This window comes from Chrysemys picta, chromosome 2 (assembly GCF_011386835.1).
Source record: "Chrysemys picta bellii isolate R12L10 chromosome 2, ASM1138683v2, whole genome shotgun sequence".
NCBI lineage: Eukaryota > Metazoa > Chordata > Testudines > Emydidae > Chrysemys > Chrysemys picta.
The window spans coordinates 180,060,426-180,073,624 of NC_088792.1; the positions used below are offsets into that span (position 1 = coordinate 180,060,426).

The 13,199-nt window shown below is 40.8% G+C and overlaps 1 protein-coding gene across 2 annotated transcripts in view; it reads right to left on the reverse strand.

Moving 5' to 3' along the window:
- Positions 1 to 10,972, reverse strand: part of LOC135981641 (adenylyl cyclase-associated protein 2-like) — a 77,526-nt gene extending 66,554 nt beyond the window's left edge. The window contains exons 1-2 of one of the 2 annotated variants that reach the window (XM_065585009.1): positions 10,824 to 10,972; positions 7,150 to 7,250 (exon numbers count right to left, since the gene is read on the reverse strand). In XM_065585009.1, coding sequence (XP_065441081.1) covers positions 7,150 to 7,250; positions 10,824 to 10,947 — 225 coding nt within the window. In that variant the 5' untranslated portion in view covers positions 10,948 to 10,972. Of the gene's footprint in view, positions 1 to 7,149; positions 7,251 to 10,180; positions 10,400 to 10,823 lie in introns of those variants that run through there. The other variant, XM_065585011.1, reaches the window with a different exon arrangement.
- Positions 10,973 to 13,199: the final 2,227 nt, after the last annotated feature.

The following is a 13,199-nucleotide window of genomic DNA, read 5'->3' on the forward strand; positions in this document are numbered from 1 at the left end:
CATTTCCCAAGATTTTTAAGCATTGTCTGTTGGACTTTTTTTCTCCTCCTTTTTAAGCTAAAACTGGCATTACTGCAATATTAAGGTAACCTTTCCAACAAAGAACCCAATCCAATTTTCTATTAAAATTAACAGAAAGATTCTGTTTGACTTCAATGGGAGCTGTTTCCAAGCAATCAAAAGTCAGGAAATTCCAAACGTTAATGTTGGTATTGCATTGGGAACTTTGAGAATTTCTGGATTTTTTTAATATTTAATTTTTTTCAATCAACATTACATTAAGACTATTTTTTATTTAATTTTCTCTTTATTTTATGAAAGTGTATTTTGGATATTTTAAAAATATTTTTGCTTCATTATTTTTTCTTTTGCTCTGTTGTTTCCCTACCCTAAAAACGGTTCTATCTAGTGTTTGCTTTCAACAGCTGAGAGACAGCCCCGCTGCATGCTTCTCATTGGGCAGACTGACATCATTCTCTACTTTGAGTCCTGACTCAACTTTTAGCACAATGCCTGAAACCACACAGCCTGTGGGCACAGCAAGATCAACATGAGAGTACACATGTGCATTCTGCTGCCCTGTAAGCACATTGCCTTGTTAATGAGGAATCAGCCAAATAATAGGTTTGATAGTGCATGGTTAAATTAGGCAATATAAATTGTAACAGTGTTTTCTGCCCATCATAGAGAGGAGATCCTGTTGAAAAATCATGACCATGAAAGTCCATTGTCTATTTCTACACATCTCCCTGTAAAGGATAGATGATTTGAGTACAGGGAGTGTCATATCTTTCAGTAAAATGCTTGTCATGAACAGATGTAGATTATTACTTATTTTGTTTATAGTAGTTACCAACATGAAGAAAAATAAAGTTACCTTATCTTAGTCTAATTATTATTAATGATTTGGAAACTTGATCAGTTCCACATGTGCTGCGTTTGGTCCATTTGCAAATGGTGGGGCAAGATTCCCAATATCAAAATCCTGAATCGTTGTCAGATGTCTGGCATTCAAAGCATGCTCATAAATGCTCAGCTGCATTAGTCTGGGCATCTCGTTCTATTGTCAACTTGAGAATACTTAGGGCCATATTTTATGGTCATCTAATGCAAGGTACCTGTTCTCGTGGTGGCCAATAGAAATTATATAAAGACACACTGAAGTCAAACGTGAAAGTATATCAGGTTGATTCCAACAACTGGGAAGCAACAGCCCACGACAGAGCAAGATGGCTGCAGATATGTCATGTCACCATTAACTGCTTTGAAGCAAGGCGCATTAATACCTTCTGTGAAAAATGCGAACAGCACAAAGCAAGGATACAACAACCTGCAAAGATCATGGACAATCTTGTCTGTCTCCCACAGAACTATGTTTCTCGCATTAGTCGCTGGGAGAGAGGGGGAGGAGTTGATTGGCAGGGCTGCCGGCGGACAGGAGGTCCTGGGGGTAAAGGTAGAGCTGGCTGCTAGTGGGTGCTGAGCACCCACTAATTTTTTCCATGGGTGCTCCAGCCCTGGAGTAGTGCTTAGCGGCCTCTATTGAGATTGGGGACCCATTGTGCTAAGTGCTGTGTATATGCACAGCAAAAGAGAGTCCCTGCCTGAACTATCTAAAATCTAAATAGAGAAAGTATGTGGGGGAGAAGGATTATTATCCCCATTTTACAGATGAGGAACAGAGATTAAGGCCCAGATCCTCAAAGGTATGTAGGCACCTAACTCCCATTTATTTTTATTGGGAGTTAGGCACCTAAATACCTTTGAGTATCTGAGCCTAAGTGACTTACCCAAGGTCACACAAAAAATCTGTGGAAGAGCTAGGAACTGCACTCAGATCTTCTAAGTCCCAGGCCAGTGTCTTAACTACAAGACCTTCCTAGAACATAAGAACGGCTATATGGGATCAGACCAATGGTCAATCTAGCCCAGTATCCTGTCTTCCGACGGTGGCCAATGCCAGGTGCTTCAGAGGGAATGAACAGAACAGACCGTCATCAAGTGGTCCATCCCATCGTTCACCCCTAGCTTCTGGAAGTCAAAGGCTAGGGACACCTAGGGCATGGGGTTGCATCACTGACTATCTTGGCTAACTGCCATTGATGGACCTATCCTCCATGAACTTATTTAATTCTTTTTTGAATACCATTATACTTTTGGCCTTCACAACACCCCCTGGCAACAAGTTTCACAGGCTGACTCTGTGTTGTGTGAAGAAGTACTTCCTTTTGTTTGTTTTAAACCTTCTGTCTATTAATTTCATTGGATGACCCCTAGTTCTTGTGTGATGTGGAGTAAATAACACTTCCTGATTCATCTTCTCCATGCCATTCATGATTTTATAGACCTTGGATATGTATCCCCTTCATCATCTCTTTTCCAAGCCGAACAGTTCCAGTCTTTGTAATCTCTCCTCATACAGAAACTGTTCCATATCCATAATCATTTTTGTTGCCCTTCTCTGTACCTTTTCCAATTCTAATAGATCTTTTTTGAGATGAGGCAACCAGAACTGCATGCAATATTCAAGATGTGGGAGTACCAGGGATTTATATAGAGGCATTATGATATTTTCTGTCTTGTTATTTATCCCTTTCCTAACAATTCCTAACATTGATAGCTTTTTTGGCTGCCACTGCACATGAAGTGGATGTTTTCAGAGGACTATCCATAATGACTTCAAGATCTTTCTTCTCAAGAAACTACACAGAAACCCAATTTAAATGTCACACACAATATACAGGGGGGTTGATTAATTTCTGCTCGTGTATGTATGTATAAAAATCACCCCATCCCCTCCCCTGCATGCCAGCAGGGACAGCTTCATCCCAGGGGTACTGCCAAGGGAAGGCAGCTTTGAAGGACAGCCAGGGCTCCATAGGAGCCCTACAAGCAGAGGCTGCTCAAAGGATTGGCTAAATCAGCACAGCCTGTGGGCATACTCCATGCCTCTTCCGGGATGGCTCCAGGACCCCTGCTGGAGGGGAGAGGGGGGAGGGATGAGGAAGTGTCTTGAGACACTGCAACCACTTTTCAGATACACTTTGTGCCACTAGGGACTGCAGACTGTTTCTCTGGCAGAAACAGTAGAACCTGGAAGTGAAGAGAGACCAGTAACCTTTTCCTCTATGGACTAAATAAGTTGGAATGTGAGGAAAGGGAACTATGATTAGAGTTAACCAGATAACCAATTCTTTGAATACAGTAACACGTATCATACAATGTGTTTGACAAGGAGACTGTAATTCTTTTCCATCATGTGTCCTACGAAATATTGTCATATGCCAATCTTACGGTATGCACACCTTACCTCAGAAGACTTCTCTACTTGTATGTTCTATTCTTATCATTACATTGTACATCTTATCTTGAACATCATTATTCTAATTTGCTTGAGCCAAAGCATCCCGTAGCCTGGGATATCAGACTCCCACATAACCAACACAAACTGACTCCTACTGAACACTTGACAAAGCCAGGTCCTCGGCCCCTTTGTACTGCCTGATCAGTCTCCTCAATGTAACAGAATCACTAGGTAGAATAGATCTGGCACAGCTGGCTCTTTGTCACCCTCATCACAGTCCTGGGAGGAGGGGATATGGCCAGGCAAAAGGGGATATAGCTGATGCAACTCTGCTCCGGCTATCTGTGGCTGCTGGAATATCTCCACAGGTGCAATTTAAACCAGGAGGCACCTTTGCACTCCCCTGATTCCTTGGATCTTTTCATCCTTGGACTCAAGTTAGAGCAGCCTCACTATGTCAGGGGCTCTGAGAGGCATGGATTAAATACCCAGATAGACAGTTACACTAGTTTTGTGGCCAATATGCATCACCACAGGAGCAGAGCAAGGCCAAAGATCTGGCCATAAACGTTTAATATAGCTTGTTTTCAATAGGCTATACAAAAATCCTAGCTTTTGGTTTTTAATGTGGTTAGCTATTTTAATGCAGTTGACCTCCCAAAATAATCATCACTAGACATGCTATAGTTTGAATTCAAAACCATTCTACTACTAATTGGCTTGGGTCTACGCCGAACTCTTCTTTAGTGAACTAATCTTTCTGAAATCCACTGCACTGTTATGTTCAGCATGGCTTACAAAAGCTAGTTATCAGTCCTCTTTTTTATTTTGTTCTCTTTCCAAAGACTAGCATACAGTATGCTCAGAAAAACATAGGAGTGGGGCACTGCAGCGGACATTAGATGTAGCTGTACTCTTCCTTTCATTAGAAACTCAAACCACACCGTTCTTACAGCAATCAACATGAAATGCATCACGTTAAATCCCTTATTTCTTTAGCATAATATAACATCCCCTGTGAGCGCTCTCTCATATTACCATCCTGATCAATCAGGTATGTGAGGTTTTCTAGGCAACAGGTGTTTTTTGAAACAAAATACAATCTTCCCTTCAGCTCATTATGTGAAAGAGACAGCAGCTGCAAGCATAATGCTTAGGACACATGGTCTATAAGACACCCAGAAGAAAAACACTCCTCGTTCTGCTTGTTAAGGTAAAGCACAGATGTTGTTGCAGCAGCAAGTAGAAACATAAGGCAACTATGGTTTGCATTTCATGTTGTAAATTCAGAGACTAAAATTTCAGAATATTTTAATAGGTTACAAACAGAATCCCATTTTCTTTATATGATGGAAACTTGCTAATAGTTTCCGTAGCTCTGAACAAACACTCTTTATTATTATTGTATTTGTATTCCAGTAGCACCCACAATATGCCAGGACTGCCCACATATTCAGGAAGATTAAATCTTTTCATTTAAGTATTCTTTTAAGTGGACTAAATTGTGTATGTCAAATGGTGGCCAGATTAGAGTGGATTTACTCAATTAGCAGAGTTCTGTGGCTGGCTTTGCAGTGTACCCATTACCATAGAGGAGATTTGGGATTCCATATGTAAATTAGCCCATGTCATTGTTTTGTTTGTTTGTTAGGATGCAATACTAAGTCTTCCTATTTATCATGGGGTTTTATACTGCTGCCCATCAATTGCAATAGTGAAGTTCATAGTGAAGTTCATGGTGGCTCTGGCACTTCTCTATTTTTGAGGTCAAATCTCTGCTTAGGGCCTGGTTTTTGTTTTTAAAAATATTTTATTATTATTTTATAATTTGTATTCCCATAGCACCTAGGAGTCCCCTCCCTTTTTTTCTTGTTTTGTTTTATTTTTTGCTGGTAGGGGTTTCAGGCTAGAAGTGTTGGGAGTGTCATTCTTATGGTAGGAAGACTTTTTCGAAGAGCAAAGTTTTGCAGCAATTTCTAAAGACAGTCAGACTCTGGATCCACCTGATCTCCTGACCCATTCCAATATGCTAGAGCTTCCTGACCGACGCACTCTAACCCTATTGGACAATAATGTATAAAACCATACAAGAGACCCAGTTCAGAGAGCAACCTCCGAACTCTTGTTCCTCGAGCAGACTGGGTGTAAGGGTCTTTTGAAGGTGATGCTCTCAGCCGGTAAGGTGAGAGTAAAGTAGATACCCTTGCTTTGCAAACTCAGTGGAAGCTGCATGTTTTCCTTGCTGCAGGGTTTGTGGGGTAGAGTAGCAGCAGCAATGAATTAGGCAAGGATTAATTCATATGGGGAAAGGCATGGACGCACAGCTCTATTGAGATGAGGGAAAATCCCTGATACACTTTCACCCCCAACTCAGATCAGCTAACTGACTTTGAGCGATGAGCCCCCCATTTGCATGTAGCTTTATGACATTACCAGGATAGACAGGATGTTGCAAGCTGTGATCAGATGAATCCATCCTTTGTCCCTCTGCCACAGAAAATACAGTATACTCCTGATTATCCAAACAGTGTGGGGGACACAGATTTTATCTCAGTAATTGGGAGTTCAGATAATCGAGGGCAGGAGCCATTCAGTCATTCGGCAGCAGGGTGGTCTCCCCCAGGGCCGGGAGCTCCCTGCACTGCCACGGACGGGGTGACACTTGATCCCTGCAGGTGCAAGGTGAGGGAGGGAGGCTGCGGTCTTGGTTGGGCACAGCAGAGATCCCCATACAGGACTCTGCTCTGCCCTGCCAGGACCCCAGCCTTCCCTGTACCTTGCGCCTAGAGGGCACGGGTGTAACTGGCCCTGCAGCTGCCCAGGGAGTCCTCTGCAGTGCTGCTCACTCACTCCCATGACAGCAGGGCTGCAGAGGGCTCCCCTCACTCCCATGAGCAGCATACCGGGGGGCTCCTCCTCCTGCTCCTCTTCAAAGTCGTGGCCAGGGGTCTCTGTGCTGTTATCAGAACCTCCTCATTATCCGAATCCCTTCCTTGTCCCCCAGCATGAGATACATGCTGTAGAGTTATGTATCTCATGCTGGGGGACCAGGAGGGATTAAGATAATGTGGAGGTTCGGATAATAGGGTTCAGATAAATGGGAGTATATTGTCACTGAATTTTAGAAAAGACAGTTTAAAAAAAATTAAAACCCAGATCACAAAAGGGAGGTTTCAGCACATAACATGACCACATTCAATGTGAACTAACTTTGTCATTATAAAAATTCCTTGTTACAAAATTTATTGCAAAAGAAAAAAGAAACAGGCATAGATATAAAAAATTGGGCAGATTAAAAACAATTTAATAATTTAAAACAAAATAGGCAAAAGTCCTGAAAATAAAGAAAGTAGATGAGGAATAAAATAAAAAAAACCCAAAACTTAAGATCTGGAACCGAATTGTGCACATTAATACCCTCTGTACTCATGTGATCTTAGTGGTGCTGGATCCTCCTTACTTCATATTGCTTTTTACTCATTTGTTGCACTTCGTCTTTAATTAGGCCCCAATCCTGCAAACATTCATGCTCTTGCGGAACTGTATGCAATGGGACTACTCATATTGTGTATACTAAGGCATATGTGTAAGGGTTTTTTTTTCTACATTACTGCCTTGGATTGTAAACTGTTTGGGACAGGGACTGTATCATATTTTGTGTTCATACAACCACTAGCACAATGTGGTTCTATCTGATTAAGATCTCTGGGAACTACTACTAATAATAATTAAAGCAACAGCAATGAGAATTCTATCGCCCTCTCCACAGTCAAGACTGGTAGAGGTGGTTTTGTGTATTTAGAGACAACCATAGTTATATTGGGGGGAAATGGGAAAATACTCACATGTATCTTCACATCACCTTCAAGGACCTTGCTATTCCTGAGAAACTCAGCCACGCTCCCATTTAACAGTCTGTCAAAGGCTTCTACGTACGGTGCTATACCTTTGGGAGAAAGGCATTTCATTACAACCGGTTCATAAAGTCAGTAATTTGTGATACTGTCCTTTGCTGCTGGAGAGAAAAATACTGTAGAAATGGGAAAAAATTGTAATATTTTGCCATATTCACTGACTTGTAAAATCAGTAAAAATTAATGCATAACCATTATTTCCAGCAACAACCAAACAATTTTGCTCCCAGCGGAACCTGGCTAGCCGTGTGAAAATAATGTAATCTGTATACTGTATGTGGCTAGCTGCCTTTGTGCTAAAATAACAGGTGCTAAAATAAATATTCTTCAATATTGCAAAGTCAGAATGGCCAGGTAAGCATGATTTAGACCTTTTTATTGACACAGTGCTATTAATATACATAAAACAAGTGTCATCCTCCTAAAGAAATCTGTACTGAACCACTGCTATGTTTATTCCACACACCCATTCCTGAAGCTTTATAAATTGTTTGGCAGACATTAAAAAATAATGTCAATTTCTAGGAAGATGGGGCTTCAATATGGCAATAGTGCAATTCTACGATATAGGGAAACCAGTTCCTAAGCGATCAGTATCAACACAGCATTGGAATCTCCTTGTTTCATTGTCTGAGTTTGCAAAACTGCAAATTCCATTAATGATAAAACCTCCTCCAGTGACTGGAAAAAAGCTAACTTTACTAAATCATTAATCTCAATGACTATGTGACTTTTAACATACCAAGCTGATGAATACAAGCATGATTTTTCATATAGAGTATACTACTGTATCCTGATACAATGGATTCTATTTAAACTGGATGTGGATTGTCTTGACTATTGGGAAACCCAGGTAAGAATCAGTTTCTTACACCAAACTGGCTTTCTGAATAGCCTTATATATCATTTAAGCCAGAGAAAGTAATCTTTTCTTGGATATTTTCCAGTCCCTTTTTCGCTCCCTGATATGCTGTCTATATATCCTCTCTATGGAGATATATCCTCTCTATGGCTCTCATCCAGCACATGTGTAAATTTAAGCCACTCAAGTGCTTTGCAGAATCAGGGTCAAAATTCTCCCCTTCCTCTCTCCCTGAGCTTCCCCTCTACTTGGTAAAAAGTAAAGCCTGTTCTGAAGGGACACCGGGCTTTGCCCAATGCTGTCTTAACCAGTTGGCACTGCACTACTGCAGAACCCTGATTAATAACCCTGAAAGCTCTTTTTGCAGTAACAGCATTTTGGCCCTTTGACAGAAAACACTAGCTTTGACAATGAGGACTTGGAATTGCCTGTGTTTAGCTTAAGCTGCTTGATGGAATGCCTAGGCTGTCCTGTTCTCCTTATGTCACTTACTTTTCATCTCACCTTTAATTCTAAGGAATTTCTGGGCTTTCATCCATTTGAAATGTTTATGTGTAAGTTTCTTGTGGGACCTACTGCACAAAGTTTTTTATGGTGGAGAAGAAAATGTTTTCCAAAGCCCATTTATATTCTTTGTAAAAATCCATGCCAGTCTCCATCACGCTCATTTTAAGCTTTTATTTTGGAGCACAGAGACTCAAAGAGCAGCCCATCAAGTGCACTAACACTGTAGAAAGTCAGAACACAGCTATACCTATTTTTAGGAAGCAAAGCTGCTGATTTCTGAGACCATATCCTAGAGTTTGTTGCAGACCTCTCTGTAATTCAGAAACTGCACGTTTTTCCTGCAAGCCTGCCACCATGATCTTCAGGACCAAAACGTGTACTCTCCTCCCCCGTGCCATGTATGATAAAAATATTAACCAACTAAGATGGAATACAATATACATTCAAGCCTAACTGATCACACATATATTCCGAAGTAAGCAATGGTAAATTATTTGGGTCATTGCTATGAAAGAACACATACTCTTTTACATGAGTTCCTGTTTTAAAGGAAATAAAGACTTTTCAGGAACACTCATGTCTTCTGCTAATTAGCCTATAAAACAGGTGCAGCTGTAAAGCTCTGACTATTGAGCGATAACGTGGCTTAAAACATGCCCAGAGCCTCCATCTTTGAGGGACACCGTTAAGGAAAGTGGCATGAATAAAAACAGACGGGGAACTCTGTGTCATGCTACTGAGCCACATTCATCCCCGGTGAGGAACTTGGGCCATCATGTTTAGCCATAGAGACTATTTGGAATGTGAGAACCTGCCCTGAAACATACCACCACAGGCATATAACTTATAGCTGTGCTCATGGCACCACACAGATAACAATGGCCTAAAATGAACACTATTGCTAGAACTGATACATCTCTCCAAACTCATGGATTGCTTGAGTGTGACACTGCACATGATGTGGGCTCTATGCACTCTGCCAGCACAGCCTAGGTTCTGGGCTCACATCTATGGTAATTGCCTGTGGCAGGAGTGCCATACAGGGAACATCCTGTAGCCCCTGCTCCTCCAGGAAACTTGGGACTGACAGATGCAGTCTCCAGAACAGGCAGGGCCAGACCAGCTGGGAGATGTGTTGATTTACAACCTCTCACAGACAGGCTTTGCTGGTTGAGTTCCTGCGCAGCCCAGCCAGGATTTAAAAGCAGCACTTTCCCCAGTGGTGAATCCTCCATCTGATGTAGCTGGCCCCATAGGCACAGGGTTGTGCAAATGTAATGGGTAGATGTGGCTTTGCAATTAAAATAATCACAACAGGGACCTTAGTAACAATGGCTCCAATCCTGCAGTGAGCTTTCTGTGGATGCAGGGGTCTTCCCCGCATGGAGCTCATTGCAGGATTGGAGCCTATGTTTTGAAAATACATCGTTCTTAATAGTTACTTATTTTCCCAGCTTCTGTGTGGGTCATGTGTTCTTGTCTGACTATTCGCTCATGCAGTTTTGCTTAACCTGGAAATGTCAAAGACAACCAAAAGTCTAACTTAAGATCTGCACAGTGTGAGTAAGTATGGCTTGGCAACATGGTACAGACAAGCGTGGGTAGATTGGGATCCTAGCCTTCCTTCCTCTGTTTGGAGGGCTTTGGAGATGCACTTCTGGGGGCAGAGGATGAAAGAGAGTGTCAAATAAGGCCAATGCTGCGCTGGTGGCAGCAATTAGTGAGCAAATGCTTATGAACAAGTTCAGCTGTGATTAAGGGGATCAAGCTATTCAATGCAGTGTTTCCGCACAGTGAAATTCAATTCAGGAGCTGGAAAATAAATCCTGATTGCTGATTTCTTCAGTAAAATGTATGTTCTGACTTTTCAGGAACACTCATGTCTTCTGCTAATTAGCCCCAGCAGACATTTTCAACTGTGAGTGCTCTGTAACAATATAAACAGTAAAACAGAAAGAGCAATAAAGCTTGAAATATGGACTATATATTTAAGACTAGTTCAAATCTTGAATTTTCTAGGGCATGCTAATGTATGATTAAGATTAAGATTAAGGTTGCCTCCTGACATTTTCCAACTGAGTCTACAAAAAGAAAAAAATTGCTTTCTGCTAATGTGCAGCTCTCAAGGGGCTGGGATTGTTCTTTCTCTCTTGGAACAAAAAACATGCTCCACTTACAGGCTATATATCTGGCATTCCAAAAAAAGGCATGCAGTTCTTGAAAGAGCCACTCATACCTCCATTGACTCCGTTTACAGCTCCACACTCCATTCCAATGGATCTGTGTGAATCTGAAAACAATGATTCAAGTCGAATTACAGCTTTTTCCAGCCTCTCCATCAACACCTGTGTCTCCGCCATTCTGAAAGACAAAAACAATGTTAGACATTTGCATATGAGCACGGTTTTACAGCACTATCATTCTTCTGTAGTTTTTGGTGATTTTAACTTTCATCAATTTCTAGGCTAAGGACAGGTTTACTGATGTCCCTTATAAAAACTACTTAGCTTGCATCATCACAACATTAGAAAAACAATCCCCTCCCCAGTAAATTTGTTATATTTTAAGGGAGTGGTCTCTATTTTTACATCTCCAAATGACAGGTATAAATGACGGTCAGTGCAATTTTGGTTACTTGCACAGCCTGACAGCACCTGTAAATTAGGTACTTGGATATCCAAGTGACTGAAATATAGTTGTAAATAATTGTTGGCATAAGGTTGTGCCTGCAATCATTTGTACCTGCTATTTACAGATACAATATGGAACGCAGTTAAATCTGGACTAAAAGTTAGGTTGTGAATGTACATTCTCTCCTTGGATTTCCTAGATCTTTCCAATCATTGTATATACTGTGGTAAGATTCTGTCTTGGTTGTTTTTACTAATGACTATGCAGCTTCAATTCAAGAAACCAAGAAGGTCTTGTATTTGCTTCTTTAAGATCTGACCTCTCATCAGTTAATGTTGTCTTCTTTCCCTTCTAAAAGTACATGATGTGAACAAATCAAATAAACAGCTAGGTTTCAAAAAGCATGGAACCCCTCCCCCTTCATCATTTACTTAACAGGTTTCACGCACACATGTTCCATTTAAGGTTGTGAACATTTTATCCAAGTAAGTGACATCCAGGGTATGCATATGTTATTTCCTAATAAACATAATTGCTAAAAGTGTTAATCCCTCAGAGATACCACATGTGTAATACTAGATTCCAACAAACTACATTTTATTAAGCTACACTAGCAACCAGAACAAACACCATTGTGCTACTTACCGGTCCCCATACTGTGGGAAGAGTGTCTAAAGTACTATTATTAGATAGCCAAATATGCAACGAGGGTTTTTACCATTATTATTACTACATCTTTTTAATTTTTTAAAAAGATGTAACAGGGTATTAGGATCCTACATAGAGATACAGAGCTCTTCTGCTGATTCACCTTGGCTGTCAGGCTAATGGGTCCTTTTAGCTCAACCCTAGTAGTTTAATAAGGTTTGTGAGTGACTGGGGAGCAAGAAACTAGAAGAAAAGCCAGTGGGTTCTACAGGGAAAAACCCTAGGAACAGACATTTTCAGAAAAAAAGTGTTGGTTGAGGTCTATATTTTGTTCCTATTTATGTTAGCAATAAAGGCAAATCCTTGGACATGGGTAAGCTTGGACTAGATCCACTGTGCGTGTGTACTGTGCTAGGTGCAGGGTGGGAACTCAACCTGCTTACAATAGATGTGTGCATTGTTCTTTTTGCAAAATTTAATCTGCATATCCAGTGAGTGAGTTGGACATAAACATTCCAAAAATTGTTTGTTTTTTAACATACCGGATATTTTGTCTGAATGAAATAAGATAGATGGTACCAGGAGAGATTCCACAATGTGCAAGATTTTGTGAAAATATAAGAACCTTTTCTTAAAATGAGTATTGTTTACCCCTAAAAAAACCTACAGACTCTCTTCCTTCCACATTCTACACAAATCTCAGGTGCTAAGGTCTAAAAGTGAAGTTGTAAAATACTCTAAAGTGAGGCTGGGCTGATTCATTATCTTGAAATAAGGACCATCTACAGTCTAAGTCAAGACAACTATCTGATGTAAAAAACACAGCTTTCTTTTTCTTCCCAGTAAAGACATAGCCTACCTGAGCCTGGAAAAAGCCTGGAACAGTATCTCTGAAAGGTGCTCACTAGGGTATTAACTCAGATGCCCAATGATGATAATTAAATACCAACGCTGTTAACTATTTCATGCATGTAAGAAAGGAGAGGGGGATCATAGACCTGCACAATTTACTGTGATATTTCATTTTGGTGTCACGAGTGGGTGGTGTTGGCAAGGGGTCACCATTTATTTTTTCTCCAAGCCCAAGGAGCCTAGCACAGCCTATGTAGACATGGGCAGAGCATATTTTATAGGCAAACCTTAAAATAGAATCACCATTCCTTCCACTACCCCCATCTGACCTCTACCTACAAATATACTTATGTCTGTAACCTAGGAAAGAACAAAACTGCAGAATAACTTCTTGACACTCTTCATCTCAAATATTTGCCAACCTAGCAGACAAAGAAAGAGCAGCACAAACGGGCCTGCTCCAGCTATCATTATTTATGGC